Source organism: Melopsittacus undulatus, chromosome 4, assembly GCF_012275295.1.
Source record: "Melopsittacus undulatus isolate bMelUnd1 chromosome 4, bMelUnd1.mat.Z, whole genome shotgun sequence".
Taxonomy (NCBI): domain Eukaryota; kingdom Metazoa; phylum Chordata; class Aves; order Psittaciformes; family Psittaculidae; genus Melopsittacus; species Melopsittacus undulatus.
This window is the reverse complement of record NC_047530.1, coordinates 103198601-103221889: the sequence shown is the minus strand read 5'-3', so window position 1 is coordinate 103221889 and position 23289 is coordinate 103198601. Positions and strand designations below refer to the sequence as shown.

General features: G+C 42.4%; 1 protein-coding gene across 1 annotated transcript; it reads right to left on the bottom strand.

Annotated features, from left to right (window-relative positions):
• Window positions 1-5327: 5327 nt before the first annotated feature.
• On the bottom strand, window positions 5328-20119 carry PLEKHS1 (pleckstrin homology domain containing S1). The gene is made up of 13 exons (XM_005154518.2): window positions 20089-20119; window positions 18816-18907; window positions 18604-18710; window positions 16294-16428; window positions 14948-15023; window positions 14191-14298; window positions 13398-13493; window positions 9929-10039; window positions 9283-9392; window positions 7749-7958; window positions 7408-7509; window positions 6180-6315; window positions 5328-5396 (listed from the first exon to the last, which is right to left on the bottom strand). Exons 1-13 carry the CDS (start codon window positions 20117-20119, stop codon window positions 5328-5330), a joined length of 1383 nt encoding a protein of 460 aa, XP_005154575.2.
• Between the last annotated feature and the right edge of the window lie 3170 nt (window positions 20120-23289).

The window sequence follows — 23289 nt, the reverse complement described above, 5'->3', positions numbered from 1 at the left end:
CAGTGTTGAATGCGATGCTGGAGATTGCATGCATTGATAGAAGAGAGTGTGATGAGTGTGTGTGTCTGAAATCACTTCCTGAATTTTACTGAGTGTGTGCAAGGAAACTTCAGAGGTCACCAGAAAATATGGGGGAAAACACAGACTAAGTGTCCCCAGCTCACCACTGATGTGGTGTGCAAGGTGACATCGCTCTCCTTCGTTGCAGCTACTCCTCTATTGATTCCACTTGTTGGAAGTCCAGCCATGAAGCACATCTGGTTGGGTACCCCAGGCTGGAGGGACTCATTGCATCCAGACACTGCGCTACACAGAGCATGTCTCTGGCTCATTTTGGAATAGACATGGACACAGCACAGATAACCTTTGCTGGCTGGAGTCGTTGTTCTGCAGCTGGACCTGTGCTCTCTTGATTAGTATATGACTCCAAGCCCCGTTCTTGGTAGTGTGGCCCTCGAGAGGAAGTGCTGGGGTTGTGTCATCTGGTTTGTGCCTCCTGTACAATGAGCTTTTTATTCTTCTTAACTTCAATGACTTCACACCAATCTGGAGACTTCTCTTACCATCACTTTCACTCTGTCCAGAAACAGAGAGAAAGTGTTGGAACTTCCCTGCTGGAGAAGGGTGTTAAAGTGGTAGAGAGAACATGATTCATATCTGGGAATTCAGGCAGGGGGAAATCAGCATCAGTAATGAGTGACTGCAGCACAGGAATGTGTCATGAATTAACAGTCAGGGAAACAACCTAAGGCACTGGCTGTATTCAGTAACAGGAGCTAAAGGAGTTAGCGAGGAGCATGTTAATTGTGAGCAAATCATGTAGTCCGCATTGCAGTCAGTTGGGTTTTGTCTCTCATATACCCAGCCTGCAGATGCTGAGCAATTCCAAGTGGTGTGTGTTGCAGCCAGCAATTGCCCTTGCTCCTAAGCAGGTTACTTTGGGGTCAGCAGTGCAAGGATTCAGGATCTGTAGCCTTCTTCCAGCTCTGTTATTACATAGATTCACTGGTCTGTGGATTCAGTGAATTTCAGCTCATGTCAGTGTAATCATCTGTGTCAGGAACCATCACAGCCCAAGACTGGCTAAGAAAAGATTCTGATGCCATAGAGCATGCTGCAATGAGAAGCTGCAACATCACTTATTTCTTTAAGAGTGTGTGCTAACAGGACACATTTAAAATGCCTGTAGGTGATCTAAAACATTACCAGCTACCCCTCAGACAGCATGGGTTTAAAGACATTCCCTTCAGGTCTTCCAGGACTAAACATGAGCACTGGGTAATACATGGATGTAGGCATCTCCCTTGGCTGTTGCTTCTAGAAGCAGCCCACAGCTTTAGCAGAATTTGCTCATTTGTAGAAAGGTGACATTTTCACATGGGGACAAATGTGACAGAGGGAGGTTGATCTTGGGTTTTCAGGGTAGCACTTTAAAAAGAGCTGTTTGGTGGTTCAGCTGCAGGTTATTGGGAAGTTACAGGCAGTCTGTAGAGGGCAAGGAGGGGCTGTGTCAGAGAAAGCCAGGTATTAACAGAATACAATGTGTTGCGAAGTGTTAACACATTTGTTAATTGCATGTAGGCAGACACCCTCCCACAATCTGCTGTACCAAAGTCATTTCCATATTGTACCTCTGTCAGTGCTATGAATCAGCCAATATGTCACATTAATCTGCATTTATTACTGTACAAGCTGACATAATGACCAGTTATGAGCTAACACATCAGGAACTGTTTAGGGAAGTACAGAAGTAACCCCTCAGTTTCCTAAAGCACCGTGGAATTATCCTGTGTGTGCTGTATCTACCCAAATCCTACTTATGTCCAACAGGCGCATTTTTCCATGGCTGAGAGGTGCAGCATGCATTGCTCAACACCTCCAGCAGCAATGCCACTTGCAGTTTCCATGGTGGTGGCTCTCCTCCTACCATCACGTACAGTTCACAGCTTCTTCTCTAGGTCACCTCTTTCCGGCAATGTTTCTTTATGAAGTTCCAAGAAGTTGCTTCACAGCTGCCTCACCTCCTTTGTTCACCCATAACTGGGAATGCAAGGCGTTGTCTTGCAGTTCTGTGGCATATGACCACTTATTTACAGGAAGTGTTGGGAAAAATGCTGAAAGAATGAGAAACTGAACATGAGCTGGCTTCAGTGTGTGCTCACTGCCCAGAAAGCCAACCGCATCCTGGGCTGCATCAAAAGCAGCGTGACCAGCAGGTCAAAGGAGGTGATCCTGCCCCTCTACTCTGCTCTCATGAGACCTCACTTGGAGTATTGTGCACAGTTCTGGTGTCCTCAACATAAAAAGGACATGGAACTGTTGGAACAAGTCCAGAGGAGGCCACGAGGATGATCAGGGACTGGAGCACCTCCTGTATGAAGACAGGCTGAGAAAGTTGGGGCTGTTCAGCCTGGAGAAGAGAAGGCTGCGTGGAGACCTCATAGCAGCCTTCCAGTATCTGAAGGGGGCCTACAGGGATGCTGGGATAGACTCTTCATTAGGGACTGTAGTGATAGGACAAGGGGTAATGAGTTCAAACTGAAACAAGGAAAGTTTAGATTGGATATAAGGAGGAAGCTCTTTACTGTTAGGGTGCTGAGGTACTGGAATGGGCTGCCCAGGGAGGTTGTGAATGCTCCATCCCTGGCAGTGTTCAAGGCCAGGTTGGATGGAGCCTTGGGTGACATGGTTTAGTGTGAGGTGTCCCTGCCAGTGGCAGGGGTTTGGAACCAGATGATCTTAAGTTCCTTTCTAACCCTAAGTATTCTATGATTCTAATGTAGGATATCTGGCCTAAAACAAAAGAAGAGTCAGAAGAAACACCTTCTAGAACGAAGACTTCTCTGGAGACAGTGGAAATCTCCATTCCCTGTGCCCAGTGCAAACAGGGCAAGAAAAAAATCACCTCGTGTAAATATTAGTAAAATCTTCCTAATTATACAGAGGGATGAGTCTTGGAACAGCGCAGGAAGGTTTGTACTTTCCTTTCCTAAAGTTCAAAGAGCTTAGGCAAACCTTGGGCAGGAAAGGGTGAGGGTGACATCCTTGGTGCATATTCTTGAACTAGATGATCTGCGATTTCAGGATTTGGGCCTGGAGGCTGTCCTGGCAGAATGACACAGTTACAGCACTGGAAGAAGCCCAGTATGGTGATAGCCAGGCATCCAGTCCCTCGGAGACTCCTTAGTCAGAAATGGCTTTTTTGTTGTGCTCAGAGAGATGGTGCAGAGTGAAGGAATCACACAGCAGCTTTGGAGAAGAGCTTCAAGGGAATGTCTTTTCTTCCATTTTCCGCCTCTGTAGTTCCAGAACTGGGGTTTCCCTCTGTCTTTATGCAGAACTCGGGCCTTTGAACACCACTGAAACAGAAACAACAAAAGAAGATGCTTTCCCACCTTGAGAAATAAGCATGTCCCAAACACTCTTATCTCAAAAGCAGAACAGACAGGCTGTGGAAACATGCAGTCTGGAAATTAAGCTTTTGAATAGGAGCTGAGTCAGAAGAGAGCGTGTAAATATTTATGTTGGTTTGTTTTGAGTTACTGATGCTGATTTCATCTTTGGTTACATAAAATTTTATAATGATTGTTTAAAAGTCCAGACTGGATTTTAAGAGATATACAAAGCATATTTGTCAAATTTACTACTGGAGTAAGTTTGCTCTCATGATGATTTTAGTGAGTCTAGTTTCTTACTGTAGTAGCTGACTTGGCCTTATTCAGTTGGAAGCTGGATGATACCTCCTTTGGGTCAAATCCACCTTAATCAAATCTCTCAGTATCAATAATCCTTTGCTTGCTAAACCCATTAGTTATTTTGGTTGTGTCTGGCAAGATAAAACTCTCTGTACTCAAAGCCAGTGATTGAGTTTGTTCCCACATCACAATCTACCTCACAGGGGGGCTGGAAATATATGATCCTTAAGGTCCCTTCCAACTCAAACCATTCTGTGATTCTATAATAGATGTATGTAAATACACCTGCACACAAACACATAGGAAGAAATTCTTCACTGTTAGGGTGGTGAGGCACTGGAATGGGTTGCCCAGGGAAGTTGTGAATGCTCCATCCCTGGCAGTGTTCAAGGCCAGGTTGGACAGAGCCTTGGGCGACATGGTTTAGTGTGAGGTGTCCCTGCCCATGCCAGGAGGGTTGGAACTAGATGATCTTAAGGTCCTTTTCAACCCAAACTATTCTATGATTCTATGTACAAATGTGTACATATCCATATAGAGAACAGGTATGTGTCCTGCCTACACACCTTATCACACCAGGTTTCTGTAAGCAACAGAGGTCACTGCAGTAGAGAACAAAGCTGCCCTTTGGCATCCACTTAAAGGCACCCCTGCAGGCAGGTCCATATCAAGCACCAACACTTTTTAAGTGTGATATTAGCTGAAAATCAGTCATGTTTCTGTGACATGATTGGAATCAAGATGTATTCACAAATAAGGGAAAAAAAATGAGCACTTGGTCTGGAAATGCTGAGGTACCAGTGGTATCCCTGTGGTACTTGGTGGCATCACTCTTTCAGTGAGCTCTCTTTGCACTGGGATGAGTGCACATGCCTTTGTATGCATCGTTTCTCTCTTTGTTTTTCCCAGCTGTCTTTACCAGTAATACTTTCATAGAGCAGGTCAGCCCTCCTCTCTCCCAAATCAATTAATTTATTCATCACTTAGGGCTCATCTTGGCTGCCAATGAACACAAAGGTGCTCCCCACACATTCTTCTTCTCCAACCAGCTCTTTTTCCTGTCATTCGTTGAATGTATTTTTGTGGCTGTAACATAAGAGGGGCATAACACAAAAGGAGGCCCCACTAAATCACTGCACAACACTATCTACCAGCCAACACTACAGCTCTCAGCTTGCCTTTGCCTTTCTGTAGCTATGGGGAAACAAGAGAAAACATGCCTTTGTTCCAAATGGAGATTGTTTCCACACCCCTTACTCATTAGGAGTTTGGTATAAAACAATGTAATTCAGTGTAAAGAGCTGAGTAAAGGTGTGAACCAGCACTTACTACTGAACTACAAAGTACACATAATGCAATGGTTTCATAAATGATTTGACACTCGGGTTTTTTCATGTAACTCAGTTGCATGCTAACATGAAACACAAGCCAAACACACAGCATCCATGTCACCAAAATAAGTTATTGGGACATAAAATGAAATCCACGTTCCAAGTTCTTTGTACTTCAGCAACAGAAGATGTTTGTCAGCTTTAGAAGACAGAGATTATCTCCATAGTCTATGTATCACATTCTTCTCCCAGATCTGTTCCCTTAAACTTTGGCACTTACTTAATCATTGAGGTCTTTTTTTCAGGAACATGAGCAGCCTTGAACATGGAAGATATCTGAGTGTGGAATCCTACAAACAGTAAGTTTCACCTAAAAAGAGAGAGACATTTTTATAGCTTGTTACATCTGGTCAACATCTGTGCTACTACCTGACTTGTATTTTAACTGGCTAAATGAAAATGCCCTATTGAAAGAGATGAGTGTTTTTTCATTGCTGAGACTGGCTTTCTTCTCTTCAGATGGCAACAGCATCTGATAACCTCAACTTTGTCAGCAAATTCAAATATGAATGAGTTCAGGTGTGGGTCAGAGAACCTGGATACTGACATACCAGCTGAGAGGCACATAGGTATTAACATGTAGTAGATCACAGTGGTATTAAGGCACCCCTTAGAAATCTCCCACATTCTTCAAAAAGGTGGTATCACACAAGGAGATGTGTAGTGCTTGATAACCAACAGGGGGTAAGAGTGTAGGGCTATGCCCTCAGTACCCAAAACCATGACAAGCAACAGCATCCACTGTAGGCAACTATTTATTTCCCAAAGTTTGCAAATCACAGGCCTCAGGCAAAAAAATACCAAGTAACTATAATTTACTAATTGCTCAGTAGTATCTCTTGGGATTGCTCAGACTCCTTGAGATCAAGTCCTCAGACACAGCAGTGCTGACCCTGCATTCCCCAGGTAGCCCAGGAATAAGTGATGCTACATCAGAATGATGCTGATGAGCTATTTGGTACTGAAGCTGTTCATGTCAAACTTAAATCAGAGTAAAGTGGTTTGATTGGAGCCACTAGAAATGTAAAAGGCAACTTCCTTTCTCATTTGGCTTGGTTCATTTGACTCTCACCTTTAGGTTAGTCAAGCCTACCTCCTTTCTTGTGGACCTGCTGATGAAGAAGTAAGCCTCCTCCACGTTCTGGGGTTGCAGATCATTCACAGCCACTATATGGTCTCCGTGGTTAAATAAGCATCCCACTTGGTGAGGACCAGTCCACTGGGAGACACTAGGGCATTTGGAGAACAGACAATAAAGGAAATATATGGGATACCCAATCACTGCTAACAGAATGGCAATGGATGAACAGGACTGTGTTTATGGTATTGCTGTCTGGAAATAACACACAGGTTCAATGACTTTGCAACTTTTTGATCTGGTTCTAATTGAAACCAAGCTGCTTCATCCATCCCAACAGGTTCTCCTAAAACAGTACATGACACTGACACTGCAGCATGTTAACAAGTGAGACTGCTGCTAGCAAGTTCACCAGTGAAAGCCAGGGACTGCAGTCCTAAAGACTTGCTGTAGATGTTTTAGCCCAATGTTTGCCTGAGATGGTTTCTGAAGTCACTCCAAAAGAACAAAATTAAAACTTATCAACATGTGTTTTATTTATGATATAACTGCAAGAGATCCATTGCTGTCTTGATGGAACCTTTTTAAGACCTCACTTGCAGTATTGTGTGCAGTTCTGGTGTCCTCAACATAAAAAGGACATGGAACAATTGGAACAAGTCCAGAGGAGGCCACGAGGATGATCAGGGGACTGGAGCACCTTCTGTATGAAGACAGGCTGAGAAAGTTGGGGCTGTTCAGCCTGGAGAAGAGAAAGCTGCATGGAGACCTCATAGCAGCCTTCCAGTATCTGAAGGGGGACTGTAGGGATGCTGGGGAGGGACTCTTCATGAGGGACTGTAGTGATAGGACAAGGGGTAATGGGTTAAAACTTAAACAGGGGAAGTTTATATTGGATATAAGGAAGAAATTCTTTACTGTTAGGGTGGTGAGGCACTGGAATGGGTTGTCCAAATAAGTAGTAAATGCTCCATCCCTGGCAGTGTTCAAGGCCAGGTTGGATGAAGCCTTGGGTGACATGTTTTAGGGTGAGGTGTCCCTGCCCATGGAAGGGGGGTTGGAACTGGATGATTTTAAGGTCCTTTCCAACCCAAATTATTCTATGATTCTATGGGAATTCCAGTTTCTCTTTCCTGATGGTCTCTGATAGACTCTCCTTCATGACAAGCTATTTAGTGTTAACTGACCTGACAGCCACTCATTCACATCTGACAGGCACCATCACAAGACATCCAGAACTCACCATATTTGTCCTGCTGCTTCAGTAAGCTTTAGGTAACTGTCAATATCAGCCAGGGGGACGAAAACATCCAACTTCTGCAGCTGGGTCTCATCTTTAATTTGACTGTGAGGGAAAACATCAGAGACCATAGAATCACAGGACATCTCAAGTTGGAAGGGATCCGTAAGGATCATCAAGTCCAACTCCTTGCTGCTCACAGGACTACCTAAAACTAAATCATATGACTGAAAGTGTCATATAGATGCTCCATCTTAAAAGGCTTGACATGCCTTACCAGTACCTCAGCTGAAACCCATGAACATGTCTGTGTTCTCTGCAATGAAAATGGAGAGGACACTCACCTGAGCAGTATAGACAACTGAACCACTGACAGTGGTGATGAATTTTGCTTTCTCTGGAGGGTTGGCTGCTGGCTGGTGCTGTTTTCTGGGAGTTTTAGGTCTCTGTTTGCTTCCAAGTCTCTTGGACATGTGCTGTTGTCCTGGCATTTGGGAAGAGATGGGAGCCCATCGTGTCTGTTCGTAAGCTGGCAACTCTCATCCAGCAACCTACTGAAGAGGCACGGTGATAAAAAATGAAGTGGTTTGACCATTCTGAAGCGGGATCAAACAGCCATCAGTGAAACAAAGAATAACAAGTTCTTGTAGAATATCCAGTGGACAAAATTACAGCTAAATAAAATAAACAGTCCTTCTAAAAATGGACCATAAATCCCAAAATAAACCTTTTAGGTATTTAAAGACTATTTATTAAGCCTGAAAACATTCCAGCTAACAACATGCCTGGATAAAGAAACTAAGTGCAGAGTGTTGGCTTTGGCTGGACTGGCTTCTGAAGGGAATTAACACTGTCCCCTGAGAGATACAGTGGACATAACTCAGATGTGCTTGAACTCATTTTAGGTGTATTTGATGAGCCTTACAGTGCCTGGAGCCAGATCCCCTCCACACCCCAAACAAGACTGGTGTTCATAGGAAAAGCTGGTATATTTTGGTATATTTTAACTTGAATGGCATTGACTTGTGAGAGTTTTACAGTAATTCCCTCCAGGGGCTGCCAAAGACACAGCCGAGCTTGAATTAGATCTATTGGAATAAACTGGTTCATGTGTCTGCATTTCCAATTGCCTCCCACTATGTGGCATAAGACCTGACTGTCAGTAGGTGGCAGGCTGCAGCTAAAAGCTAAGGAATGACCCATCCTCCGGGTCAGGAGCCATGGTTTTATTGTGAAGGCACACGTCAGTGTACTGCGCTAGACCGTGGACGTTGTAAAGTTTCCTTGTGGCATTAATGCTGTGTTACAAAGTTCAGGTCTTTCTTTGTGACATGCCAAAACACTGTAGTCAGCATCAGACCCGGCCTTTGGAGAGAAACTGGAAGGAAGGAAGGAAACAACCTACTCAGGATCATAGAACTTCTTACTGGGAGAGCTTGGAGCTTTTCCAGTAAGTTTTTCCAGCTTTTCCCCATGTCTGTCTTTCTCTTTTAGCCACTAGATAATGCTGCCTGTTTGGAAAGTACCTGTCTGAAAGGTTGCTGGGCCTTGGCTACAGTACTTGGCTGGGTGAAGTAGTGGGTTGTTATATCATGAAAACCTAGGCAAAGTATGAGTCAACAAAAAGTGCTGCATTGTATAGTTGGAGCACATCTAAATGCATGAGTCTGCAGTGCGAGTTTCAGTTTCACCTTGATGAGTTTGAGTTTCACTCTGGTACTGCCACAAGTTCTCAACTTTCTGAACCAAGACCAAAGAAGGATTCATTCAAACAAGATGCAGCCTCTAGATACTGTTATGTAAACACCACAGATGACGGCTCTATCTATACCACTATGTCACTTTTAATTCACAAACCTTAATGAAGCTGTGACTTACAGTGATTTCATTGGCATATAAATGTTCTCCTGTACTGGGCTCGTCTGCACTGCTTTCTCTTGCACATCAAATCCAGCTGTAGGATCGGGCTTTGATATCTCAGTAGTCCACTGTTTAAAACACACAACATAAGACATTGATATCATTGCTCTGCTTAGAGAGAAAATCTCAATTTCCTTGTTTGGTTCAGAGCTCATGTTGTTTAAACACATCAGCTAATACAGCTTGGCTGTACAGTCCTGGGAGAGAGGCTGTGACTTCTGCAGTGTAGCTTCTCCTGACCACTAACTACATGGGAAACCTGGAGGAATGAACCTCCCAAATTAGGGGCAAAATTTGTTTAAATGACCAGTATGGTTTCTCCTGCTCCCTTGTTTCACAGTGAAATGTAGGTACCAAAATATTTTACAGTGTTTTTAAAGCACTGGTTTGTTTTATAAAGCTTTCTACCAGAAGGCTCCTTTGAAATGAGTCCAGGGTATTTTTTCTTGTACAAATGATATCTCTGTTGCCTTCTTCTTTATCTATGTATTTCTTTTGTAAGGTACTAGTGGCTCCTTATACAAGTTCCTCTTTGGCTCATTAAATGTCTTCTGTCTCCTTGGAGATGCTAACAAACCAACAGAGAAAACAACTGACAAACTACCTGTGCTAAAAGATTGCTGGGAGTTTGGTAATAATCTTCTTCATCCTTTTTGATGTCTTCATCTGTATCTGACGACAGCAGGTTTTCCTCACGCTTTTCTAGAGTTTTATCCTGTTAAAAGAATGGGTTTGTATTTAACAGGGTCAATTACACAGCTTGTTTAAGATGTATAATTTTTTAATCTATATGGAGAAGTAATAGCATCGGCAAGCATGCACAGAAAACATGGAAAAACGTGTTTCTTTTTGAAGTGAGATAGGCTCAGAGCCAGTCTGGCTTAGAAACAAGGATTCTATATTTGTATTTTTGAGATCCACTGCACACAGACAAAATGGCTACTGGAATTATCACATTGGTACTTCTCATAGATGGATGGGTGGTAACCAGGCAATTGAAATTGTTTGTGTGCTCACAACCTGTTTTGTTTAAAAATCAAGTGAGTTAAACACTTCAGGTGTGACCCTGCAGGCATTGAAGGTCTCTTGAGTTCTGAAGTCTTTGCACTAGGAAAATATCTGTGGAAAACCTAGAAGTGGATCATGATGTATTTGTCCTTTTTAAGCACCTTTTAACTGCTGTCAAGTAAAGAATGAATGTGGGACTTCCTTGACTAATGAGAAGTCTAATAGCTCATACTTCTCCATGAACTAGAACATACACTGGAGGGCTGGAGATCTGACACAGAATCCTTTGTGTCCTGAGTGATTCTGCTTTCATAGATACTTGAAATTCTAAGTTTGTGGCAATTTGGTAAATCAAGGAGAAATTAATCCCTCCATCACATTTACCTTTCTAAGTCACAAAGATAAATGATTGATTTTCATACCTCCTGGTTGACTTCACTGCAGTGAAGACTATGGTAATTAGTATTTAGTGCAATTCTTCATGCCATGTTTGTGATACAACCCCTTTTATCTCTTCACTTCCATTCTTGGTTTCCATGGTGATCACTTTAATAATTGCTAAATATGCCACAGAATGTATTACTGTTTTCAAGGTAAATGAAACTAATTACTCTCTTACATGTAAAGAGAGGAAACTGGCATCAAATAGATATTAAAGATTATGAATGTATTTTTGTTCCTTGTTGGTATAAACAACATACAAAGCAACTCATGCAGTAGGAGTCAGAACAAACCTACAAAGATCCTTCAAGAAGTGCATAACAAAACCACAGCAGGAGCAAAGCTGGCTCTGTAGTCATGATCCAAAGTCATGAATGAGTTTCTTAGTGGCTTTTCATGGGCTTTGGATCAATCAAACAAGTACACACTTGAGGAGAAGGGGGAAGAGGAGGTGCTTTTATGAAGTCTTGAGATCCTTCAGCTCCTAGGAAATCTCAGAGAGCCAACAGCACTCATCGGCTTCCCAAACTGAGCCTTCAATCATAGACAGTGGCTACCTTTTGCTAGATGCTTAGTGTTCCTCCTTGGCACCATTGCAGATTACAGGGACACTGGGAAGGAGAAGGTTAAGCTGCAGCAGCACTGCATTGCCACGAAGCAGTGTTTGGGCATCCCTGTCCCTCCAGGTGTTTTACCACCAGAGAAGTGTGGTTAACCTCAGTGTATAGTTATTATCAATTGAACAGCTAAACAAGATCTTTATGCCTCTGTTGAACCACGATGGGGATTTACATTAGAGAGAAAGCAGACTATGGAGAAAATTTGCTGTAGCACAAGATGGATATGATACCTGGATAACAACTGAGTACTTGTTAATTATAGGCTCCTCATGGAAAGTTGGGTGTTGCACTTGGGCAGAGGAACTTAACGAAATCTCTGTCTGTGTCTAAAAGATCCTGACAAGGATGCCTAGCTGCCTTCAACACAGTAATGGGCAGTGTAGGGTGATGCAAGCCGGGGGTCCTTATTTTGAAGTATTTCAGGTATTTGAAGCTATGTATCAAAATAGCTGATATTGAATTGCTGAGTCAGATTTGATTTGGTAGGTTCAAAAAGCGAACTGAAAGGGAGTCAGGTGCCCAGACCTCTGCAGGGTCCTTGCCTGTGTGACTAGACTTGGCTGACATTGAAAGGCCTGTGTGTGCTGAACAAGATCTGGGCCTGGATGAGGGAACCACCAGTAAAAAGCAATACTCATCAGATGCTAGAAATGTGGAGTCATACTTCTGAAAGGAAGTAAATACAAGGGATTAATCTGGAAATCAGCTGTCTAGACACCATTGAGCAGAGAATAGATCTGGAGGTGTTAGCAGATGCTGAGCTTATGAGGCAACTTAAGTATTTTTATCGAATGGACAAACATTTTTGTTTCTTGTTAGCTGCATGGCAAGGTCAGTTATTTTCACACATGCTGAAACAGAAATATGAGCTTCCTGCTGTTGCCTCTGCTTCAGGCTAAAAAGGTAAAATACAGATTCCTTGTATTTTAACCCTCATGGTCTGTCTTGTGTCTAGACAGCTGCCTGTAATTCACATAATACACATTCTCTGAGGCATCATAAGTATGAGGAGAATTATCAAATGAGACAGAAAAAGCATGCATAAGGAAGAGACAGAAAGACAGCCTTGGTCTGCACCCAGAGGAGCAGTAGTTAAAGTCAGACTAAGGGTTAACTCAGTGCATTTCAGAGCTCAGACTCACAACTGAATTATTGCAGCTTCATAAAGTACTGTGCATCAGCTTAGCTTTGCTAACAGCCCATGGCATTCCAATGTCGTTTCAACTAGTTTCACTAAATTTAGCTGTGTTATCTCATACATGCTGCCAGCCCATATACATGGATGGTGACTGCAGCATGTGGGTTACCACACTGTTAGCTATGACAGTAGAAATTCTCTAGATCATAGCCCAATGCATAAACTGCCAATAAATATTTGGGTTTAAACTCACTGCCAAACTGCATTCTGGTGTGGTAGAGCCTTGGTTGCACCTTCTGTTCTGTTGACTCTGCTGCGAAGGGAGAGGATGGGTGAAAACCACCTGATTGCTGCAGGAGTTTGCTCAGGAAACACAGGTCAGAACATTCAGCCAATAATACATGGTAACATTCATCACTGTGTCTTTTTGGATCATCCCTGCCAGATATGGAAGCTAAATTACCTGAAGTCATATTAATGCAGACAGAAGGTCAGCCCTGAGGTGTGCCTTGATTTAACAAATCTGTGTTCTGTAGTTCAGAAGTTCAGTTTGATTAATGGAACTGCTACTGGCAGAGGCTGCAGAAAGAAAGCATTTAGGAAGATTGTGGCACGATGAGAAATGCAATGGGAGGTGCGAATCCTCAAGCAGAGCAACCTGAGAGTTTTTAAACAAGTTCTTAGAAAGTTATTTTCAGTGCTAAACAAGTCAACAGGCAAAATATTTAGGAACCGTTCATAGTGAAAACCGATTCAGTGCGCTGAGAAAGTATCATCTATAGTTACAGATACTCAGGAGAGACAAGAGCCAACAATCACTTCTGGAGACTGAATAAGTAAAGAGCTGCTTGATTTATTCTGCTCACCAGACTTGGAAAAACTCCTCTTGGTGAGTCACACTGAGCCTGATTAGGGCCAGGATCTGAGTTAGGCCTGTTCTTGTCTTCTGAGGAACCATTCTCCTATATACAAAAGAAAGAAGTTGACTCCTAAAGGTACACTGGAGATGCTCCACCTGCACTCAGCTTCCTCTAGCTAGGCCATGTGCATACAGCTTTGTGACTAGAGAAAACCAACAATTCCTTGGCTGCTATTCAGCCTGTCACCAGAGGGTGAGGACTGCAATTGCTCTGGGACAGCAGCAATGCTTTTCTTCCTGTCTATTTAAATACTGAGAGGGAATTTCTGATCTGGAAGGCACAGAGAAACTGAATCTGAACTCCCCTCTGAGTGTTACAGCCTGAAGAGAGAGACAGAGAAAAGCACAGTCACAAACCAGGAGGAATGTGGCTAGCAGCTGCCAAAACAATCATCACAGAGCTTTGCCAAGGCATGTCAAAGCGGATCTTCAGGGGCTTATTTCATGCCTGCTAATCTTTGCCAGTCAGTTGAGACAGCGAGCGAGTATCATTTCTCATTGCCATCAACACCTGCCTTTGCTTACATGCAGACTTTCCTCAAAAGTCTTTCCTTTCTGGGCACTTTCCGACGTTACCATCTAGCTCCTACTCAGGAACCTCACCAGAGAGCAGAACAGACCACCTGAGCACCCACAGCACAAGCTCCAAGGAACTTGGGGTGGAAAAAGTCACCTATACAAATCAAACATCACAGTGACCTTTCAGAACAAGCTCATTAAAGCATGGCTCATCTGTTTACCTTCTGGTAGCTCTGCCCTTCTAGGGCACTGGTTGTATCTATAGAATTTAAGAACAGTGGCAAAGAGGAAGGCCGGCTTCTGACTTCTGAATTTGGAAGATCTTGGTTCTAGAGGTAAGATAACATCAGTGTAAAAAGACAGGTACCTGTTGGGCATGGGCTACAATATACCAACACTCCCACTAGTCCCAATCTTTACTTCTAATGGCTCAGGGAAGTTGTCTACATGACATTTTTCAGTCAATAGATTTGCTCTGCTTGCACTTTGAGCTGACTGAAAGCTGCAGGGATGTAAGCTCAGTGCTGAGTCTGAATAGCAGGCCTGGCTGGCTGACAAGGTGAAGAAACTTGAGACTGAGCTTGAACTAATAATAGGGCTTCAGCTGGTTCATAACACAGACAGAGTAGATGTGGATTGGTTTGTAAAACAGCACATAAATATAACTAAAAAGCATGCAGTAAGAGTAGCACACAGGCTTGCATTCTGACTCATCAAGGTGCAATTCACTGCAGCATAATGTCAATCACTTCCTGATTTCCGTGTAGCTTAATCTTCAAAGAGATTCTTTCAATGTCAAATCAATCCCAGCACAGACAGACTGTGCAGCACCTGCTTAATGCATAAAATCAGGGTACAGGATTTATATGGGAAATGAATTTCTGATTAAGCAAGGCAAGGGCCAACTTCTAAAGCCAAAATCAGGTTTCTAAAGACATTACAAACTTTCTTTCTGAAATCAATGCAGAAACGTGTCACCTGAGGGCAGCATCCACCTCTTTTGGCCTCCTTGCAGACTGAAGATAACACAGTGACCCAGTCCTCTGTTTCCTGCCTGTAGTTTGGAACAATAGAAGTGAAAACCTATTCACAGGTGAAACACAAAGAAAGCACATTTGCCTACCTACTTCTTCCTATGGAGCCGAAAACAATGCTTCCTGAAATCAATGGGGAATATGTGCACTTTCGTTCCAAAAGAGAGTGCTGGGTTTGACTTCAGAGAGATGCAGCCCAAGATTGGGAGCTAAAAGGTATTCAGGAGGGAATATTGTGTGTGTGTGCAAGAGACATGGAGATGGAAAGAGATGGGGAGGTGGGATGGTGCTTTCTGCTTCATTTTCTGTGTGTAATGCTGCTCTTTGGAGTCCTGCCTTAAATACAGCTGGCAAGGCTTGGGAATGCATTTGGGCCAGCAGGATGAGAAACATGCCATGAAAGGACCCCGGAAGCTCCGTTTCATGTTTGTGGTGGATTTAGCTGGATTAATTCCAGACCACTTCCCACCAATCACGGGCTGTGAGAGCAGTGCCCTGGGGGAAAGCATGAGGTGGCAGGCTTATGTGGCACACAGGTATGTGTTTGTCTCCTGTGCTTATCAGCATTTCACACATCAGCTGCTCTTCTGCATGAAGGCAGAAAAACCCCTGACACACCTGTGGCTGGGAAACTGAAGAGGAAAAGCAGGAAGCAGCAGCAGAGGAGCCCTGTGCCAAATGTCCTTCATCACCTACTCGAGCTTTGGCTGATCACCTCAGACAGCAGCAGTTTCTGCCCTTGCTGAGGACTGGATTGCAGCCTGGGAAAGCAGGGAGCACACCATCCTGCTGCAGTAAAAGCCCCAGGCACTCCTCTTAGGATCTGTTTTCACTTGGGAGAATTTTTCAGTGATTTATCCATAGGGAGCAGAAGCTTTCCTAACTCCCAGCAGCCACTGAGTGAGAAGACAAAGCTCTCTGCTCTTCCTTGACCCTTAATAGTACAGTTTGACGTGGCACTGCTTCACTGACGTGCTGTTGCCATCCCCCTTCCCAGCTCCTGCTACTTCCTTGTGTTGGACATTGTAAGTGTGGATGCAGGGAAGGTTAGCTCACCTACCTGAACCAGCAAAACATTAACCCAGTCATGGGGAGAAAATGATAAAGGAAAGAGCAGTTTTCCATTGAATCAACCATTAATCAACCATCCCAGAGCTGAGCAGCCAGTAGCTGATAGACAAGAAGGGGTGGAAGCTGCTGGGAAGGAGCTGGACCTTGCCTTGAGGCAGTGGCTTAGTGTTACATTATCTTAACTGTAATATCTGTATTTTCATATCTTTCTATGCCTACCTGCTGCTCCCAATGAGATAATAACACCTGTTTCCAGTGCTGATGGACATCACCTGCTCAGGAAGGCATTTAAACATCTTCCTCACCATATCCATCATTTCGGATTTGCTGATGCCAACTTCAATATTTATGATTCTGTTAAGAGAACCATATGGAACATCCTATATAACTATACATACATAGATAAAAACATACACACACATATGTGTGTGTGTATATTACTCTAAGCACAGCATAATATGGTGGATTCTGCATGGGAAAAGGTAAACAAAAAGACATCCTTAGGATAATAAGCACACACAGTCAAAAGACATAGTCTTTCAGTGAAGAGAACTCCAAGCAAAAGAATAAAATAGCAAAGACTTGTGTCCAGATTTTGGATCTAACACAGTCTTGAAAAGAAATGATAGTAAGAAAACCTCCTGGCAGATATCTTTGAATCACTGCAGAAGAATACATTTGACTTGAAATGAATTGTGCATTAACTGTTTTTCAATGGAGGGGAAGAGGAACAGAGTGTTCCTCTTAATAGATCCTTAAATGTAAGCACTGTTTCCATTAACTCCAAAGAAGTTAAATGAGTAAAAATAACAACAATGCTGATGGTAATAATGTAACCACATCCCACTGAGCAAGTTGGAATTTCTTTGAAAGCTTCACAGTGTAAATCCTTTTAATGGCAGAAGCACAATAGCAATGGGAGCACAGTGACTTCCATGCCTAACAATTCCAGAAGCCTGGAGTATTAAGCACCGGGTCTAACTGGTAAAATCTTTAACTTTACCTTTCCCTTTACATTTACTGTTTCCTTTTCAAGTATCTCATACAATTTGTAATAGTACAAGACCAATGACACCCAGGCTTGCTGCAGTGTGCACAGTGCTGAGAATGAGTGTTTGGTTGACATGCTGGAGGGAAGGAATGCCATCCAGAGGGACCTTGACACGCTTGTGAGGTGGGCTGATGCCAACCTGATGAAGTTTAGCCATGCAAAGTGCAAGGTCCTACACCTGGGTAGGAGCAATCCCAGACACAGCTACAGGTTGGGCAGAGAACAGATTCAGAGCAGCCCAAGGAGAAGGACTTGAGGGTGTTGGTCAATGAGAAAATGAACATGAGCCAGCTTCAGTGTGTGCTTACAGCCCAGAAAGCAACTGTATCCTGGGCTGCATCAAAAGGAGTGTGACCAGCAGGTCAAAGGAGGTGATCCTGACCCTCTACTCTGCTCTCATGAGACCTCACTTGGAGTATTGTGTGCAGTTCTGGTGTCCTCAACATAAAAAGGACATGGAACTGTTGGAACAAGTCCAGAGGAGGCCACGAGGATGACTGGGGACTGGAGCACCTCCTGTATGAAGACAGGCTGAGAAAGTTGGGGCTGTTCAGCCTGGAGAAGAGAAGGCTGCGTGGACACCTCATAGCAGCCTTCCAGTATCTGAAGGGATGGTGAGGATGCACTGTTCATTAGGGACTGTAGTGACAGGACAAGGGGTAACAGGTTCAAACTGAAACAGGGGAAGTTTATATTGGATATAAGGAGGAAGTTCTTTACTGTAAGGATGATGAGTCACTAGAATGGGTTGCCCAGGGAGGTTGTGAATGCTCCATCACTAGCAGTGTTCAAGGCCAGGTTGGACAGAGCCCTGGGTCACATGGTTTAGTGTGAGGTGTCCCTGCCCATGGCAGGGGGGTTGGAACTAGATGATCTTAAGGTCCTTTCCAACCCTAACTATTCTATGATTCTAAATTTCTAACCCAAAAAGCAAAGCAGAGCAATTTCTTGGTGGGGTAAGAGCAGCCAGCATCAGCCCAAAGCGCTACATGAAAGCTAGGAGACCTCTGCATAACTTGTGAAGTACTTTGTAAAGCCATAAGATTTTATATGTGTGTGTGGGTGTGTGTGGGTGTGTGTGTGTATAAATATATATATAAGGGTTGTGCACCCCGGTTCAGAGTGGCATAGCCCATTCTTACTGTCATGTGAGTGCATAACACTGTCCTCACAGGAGATAACATATCTTCTGTTATAGGAATTATTTGGGATCACAGAGCCATGATGTCTGGTTTGCACATACCACATCACCACAATCACTCACACAAATGTATCCTATTTCATCAAAGCAATCTAGGATTTTTACTTCTATATATAACATACACTGTAAGTTGCACCAAAAGCCTACAAAAGCAGGACTCTCTTCTGGACTTCAGTGGGATTTGGATCAATAACCTCAATCAGCAACAAGTGTTTGTACAATCAATGCCCATTTAAGAGTGTTGATACATAAAAAAGTGATGCATTTAGTTACATACTGATCAACAGCTATGGAGCCTTTTATGTTCTGGCCTTTCAGATACTTCAGGATGTAATTGCCCTTGCTGGATCTGGACAAGATGAAAAAACGCCTTTTCCAGGAATTCTGTCAAAGAGAAAGTAATTTGTGTCTCATTAGATTCCAGGATAGTAAAAATAACAGATGCTTGCTGAGAGATCGCTGGAATGTGACTAATCTGTGCTAGTTTACCTGGGAGCTGAAAAGTTGAATAGGTGGTGATTTGATGAGGAATCCATGCTTGCACACTCCACCTTCAGGGCAAAACGTATTCAGGGTTGTCACTAATCAAAGGGAAATGAACAGCACCGTTATTTATTTTGTTGGCAATTAACCTCTTACAAAGACCTGGAAATTGTTGCTGAGCACTGGGCTTCTGTGCTTAAACTACATTACAATTAGAGAAGACAAACAGAAATCAAGGCTATAAAGTATAAAGCCAGACCACGCTTCCCTGATGTCAACATTACTGCTGGCCACTGTCCCAAACTGTAAAAATGATAGTGACAATGTAGGGAAGATACCATGGAAAGTATCATGAGCCTCTGTCTTATTTAACTGTTCTTAACTTCTGGAGCCTGGTATTATTTAACTTCATCATTCAGGATCTGAAAGACAGTAAGCAGCCCCTAATGAAATCTGTAAATGACATTAATTTTGGATAGGTTGCAGACACAGCTAAGGATGGATCATCTTACACTGTGAATCATGTTGTGACAACAGGAAAAGTCTTTAAAAGTAAAATATGGGGAGGGGTAGGGATGGGGAGTGGAAATGCCTGAATGTATTCATGTGTACTTGGTAGCCAGTTGTAGTTTAGGATTGATGTTTTCCAATCACTGATCAAAATCTCACTTTTATTAATGCACCTTAACTGCCAATGAAAAGACTGGCAGTATCATTCCATTTTTTAAGCTATAAATCGTCTATGGGAAATTAAGATTTCTGAAGTCTCCAGTGCCTGAAAGGAGCAGAGACAACCTCATTTTAGATCTTTCAGTAAGAGAAGATGCATAATATGGGTAAGTTCTAGGAAATATAATATGACCAAACTTTGCGGTGGTGCAAGAAACACTTCTTGTGAAATCCCATTTCCTACCGACTTTAGTGGAGGTTAAGGCTTCATCACCAGTGCCTTGGACACACTGAGTGTACCTTCCAGTTCCCAGTTAATGTAATAGGGATAATAGAAACTTCTGCTATAAAGGGAAATGCTGCATTTAGGCCAGATTCTTTAAGGAAGGAAGGAAGCAGAGGGCAGAATTAATACACAGTGTAAGTCCAGGTGAGATCTCCACATTTTCAGTATGCTGTTTTCACCTGTTTTTCACCTCCTGTTTACCGCAAAATCCTTGGCACGCAGAGGGCAAAGAGAATGGTACCATATGACCATATGCTGATAAGAACGGGTTGAAACCTGATTCAACCTTTCTACTGACAAACCTTAGGAAACAATATTTTGTACCTGCAGAATTTCTTTTAGCTGTAGAAGCCATCCTGGTTGCTTCTTCTTCCACCCAGATAGTAAGCAGAGCAAGAACATTGAAGCTAATTCCTTTGGCTTTACTTGCTGCTGAGCAGCACTTCACTGCACGCACGGTTGCCTGAGAAAATAATAACTCACACGTGGGTGTTTTTTTCATAGTGATGATTAAACTATGTAAAATAAGCACAGAAAATCTATAATGAGCTATATAAATAATATAAATAATAAATAAGCTATATAATCTATAACAAATTATATAAATAATTTCATATAAGCATAAAACATCATAGTATTTTATATTACAAAGTAAATCATACCTTTTATGCCCCAATATTATATTCACTTTGTTACAATATAATTATAAAATCGCAAATAATAAGACATTATAAATTTCTATAGGCCAAAGAGATGGTTTGCCTAGGACATGGTGTGACCTGTCAGGAGAACCTCCTTTTGCCCCTTCCTCTGCGCTAGATGGAACACCTATAACCTGGGAATATCACATCCCATTTATGTTGCTGACACTGCCTTAGCAGTGTGATCAGCCCTGTGTAAAATAAGCACAGCTTGGCCTAAAGGACTGAAAATCTATTCAGAAAATCTAGTCATAATACCATGGTAATTATAGTAATTTGCAAGTCTGTGGCATCCTTAATGCAATGCCCTCAGAATAATTTATAAACAGTGATGAAATAAACTTCACAGCTTTCAAAGAGGTGGATTAATATTGTGATTTTCCAGAGGGGTGAACAGAAAGTATCTGGTTTTATTTACATCAATTTAGTTTTGCAGTGTCTCCTCCAGTATTAGCAGGGAACTGGGAATCTCACTGTAAACCTGAGAAGATAAATAACCTGCTCATTGGCACAGCCAGGCTGTGGCAGAGATGGGAAAAGAGGCTGGCAGAGAGGCAGAAAGCACGGATGTCTTTCCATGGATTGCTCCAAAGTTTTGTTAAATCATCCTTTAACAAAACATGTAGGCAGTGGTCTTGGGATTTGGTAAGTGCTCTAGAGATGAAGCATTTAGAAAGTTAATGGGCTTCCATGAAGTTTTTTATTGGACCTAATTTGCCTTTTGGTGTTTTCCTTTGGGAAGAACACTGGGTGTCAGGATAAGAGCACCAGACCTCCAAAGCACAGCTATTTCTTTGCAATGCATTTGTGAGCTCTGCATTCCTTCCCATCATCTGCATATGCACCACTACATTTTGCACACTGGAGAGCTTTTTATTATCTCACAATTCCTTCTTTGTTCATCTAAAATCAGATTAGCTTCTCTCATACATTTACATCTCCAACGTGTAACAGCATGTCTGTAACATCATTTAGGACACTTAAGTTTCCATTTGCCTTACCTTAAAGCTCTCATTTATTGCAAAATCAAATCCTTTCCTGTTAGTAACTTGAAGTTGTTTGTTAGCTGCAATGAAGTTACAATCTCCAGCATGCAGAGCCTCTTCTGGGAAAATGTGAAGGGTTATAGGCTGAGAGATCTAAGGGGCTTCTTTTGTTTCTGTTTCTGCAGTGATTGACTCCATGGTGCCAGAAGTAAAACATGGTATGGTCAGGAGTGGTGATCAGAAAGGGTTGGCTGTTTTCTGGCCTTGCTCATCTGACATGGGGTTGATTATACACAAATTTCTACCTCTGACACACAACTAAAGCTATAGACTTCCTCATCTCATCAGGCAATATCATGCTGTAGATGAGAATGACCCACTGCAAATGCAGATCCATTGCAGATCTCTGCATGGCATTTCTGCCTGTATTTTTTGTGGGTTTTTGGTTTGGTAGTTTTTAGGGAAACCTTTGTGATTTTGCTTTTTAGGGAGAAACATCTGTTGTACAAATTTACTGCTAGGGTTTTCATCTCTTTCCTCCCCCCCTCAAAAAAAGCTACTTCCAAACCTAAAAATAACTGCACACCAAGTCAGACTGTTAGTGTCAACACTAGGGTTGCAATGAAAGACAATGTAATACCCTTTTCTACATGACAGAGTCACTGTTACAGGCAAATGCAGCAATTCTTGCAAAACAATGTTCCAAGAGCCTATGATAGGAACAAAGTCTCTTCTAGGTCTCAGCAAAAGTCAAGATTTACAGGGAGAAAGACAGAAACCCATGAGGTTACAGCTGTGCTATCTCACTGCATTTTGGGAACAAGTTTTTAGGTGTTGCATTTAACTGTCTTTTCAATGGAAAGCAACATTTTAAAGAGCTTATGTCTAAATCACAATAGACAACACCAATTCTATGCCTATTCACCCTCATATTTTTGAGTGGCATTAGGAGATTCGCTTTCAACTTTTTCTAATGCAATGAGGCACTTCAGTTAAAATGCAGATAAAATGCTTAAAATTATTCAGATGTAGGCTATTATAAAGCTTCCAAAATATAATACCAAGATAAGGAAAACAAAGTGTGGTAATACTTACAGGTAAAATGTCTTTATGGTGCAGAAGGTCTTAGAGAAATACACCTTTAAGCATTTCCAAATTCCTTGTACTGCCTCCTGGAGCAAAGCACGGTGTGTCCTTGCCCTGCATTGTGACAGCCTTCTTATAGTCCGTGTGCAAATAAAACACCCTGAAATTTGACCCACATGGAGATTTCTGCCATTGCTATGGGAAGCAAATTAAAGGCTGTTCTGAAAGGGGAAATCCAAAAGATTAATATTCACATTGAAGTAATGACAAAATACAGATATTTGAGGCAGCTATAAACGTTGCCCATGCAAAAAAAAAAAAGCCTGAAGACAGCTCGTATTTGCTATTTCAGCTTCCTAAAGTCCCTTCATTTTCCCTGAGCTGTATCTAAAACATAGTATCCACCCATGATTGAAAGATACAGCGACAGTAAGCACCCCAAAAGATCATAAAGTACAATAAAATGTAATTAAGTTCCAATTTCAAGAACAACATTTACTAAAACACAAAACAGTGAAACTACTTCTTATGCTACTTACATAACTGTAAAAGCATTTTATGCTTGCTGCAAGAGTAAGTGCTAGGTGCAAGAGTAAGTGGGTTAGGATATTTCCTTTAAAGTATTTTCATCTTTTACTTTTTTCACAGCTTACCCACTGTAAAACTTACCTTAGAATCATAGAATAGTTAGGGTTGGAAAGGACCTTAAGATCATCTAGTTCCAATCCCCCTGCCATGGGCAAGGATACCTC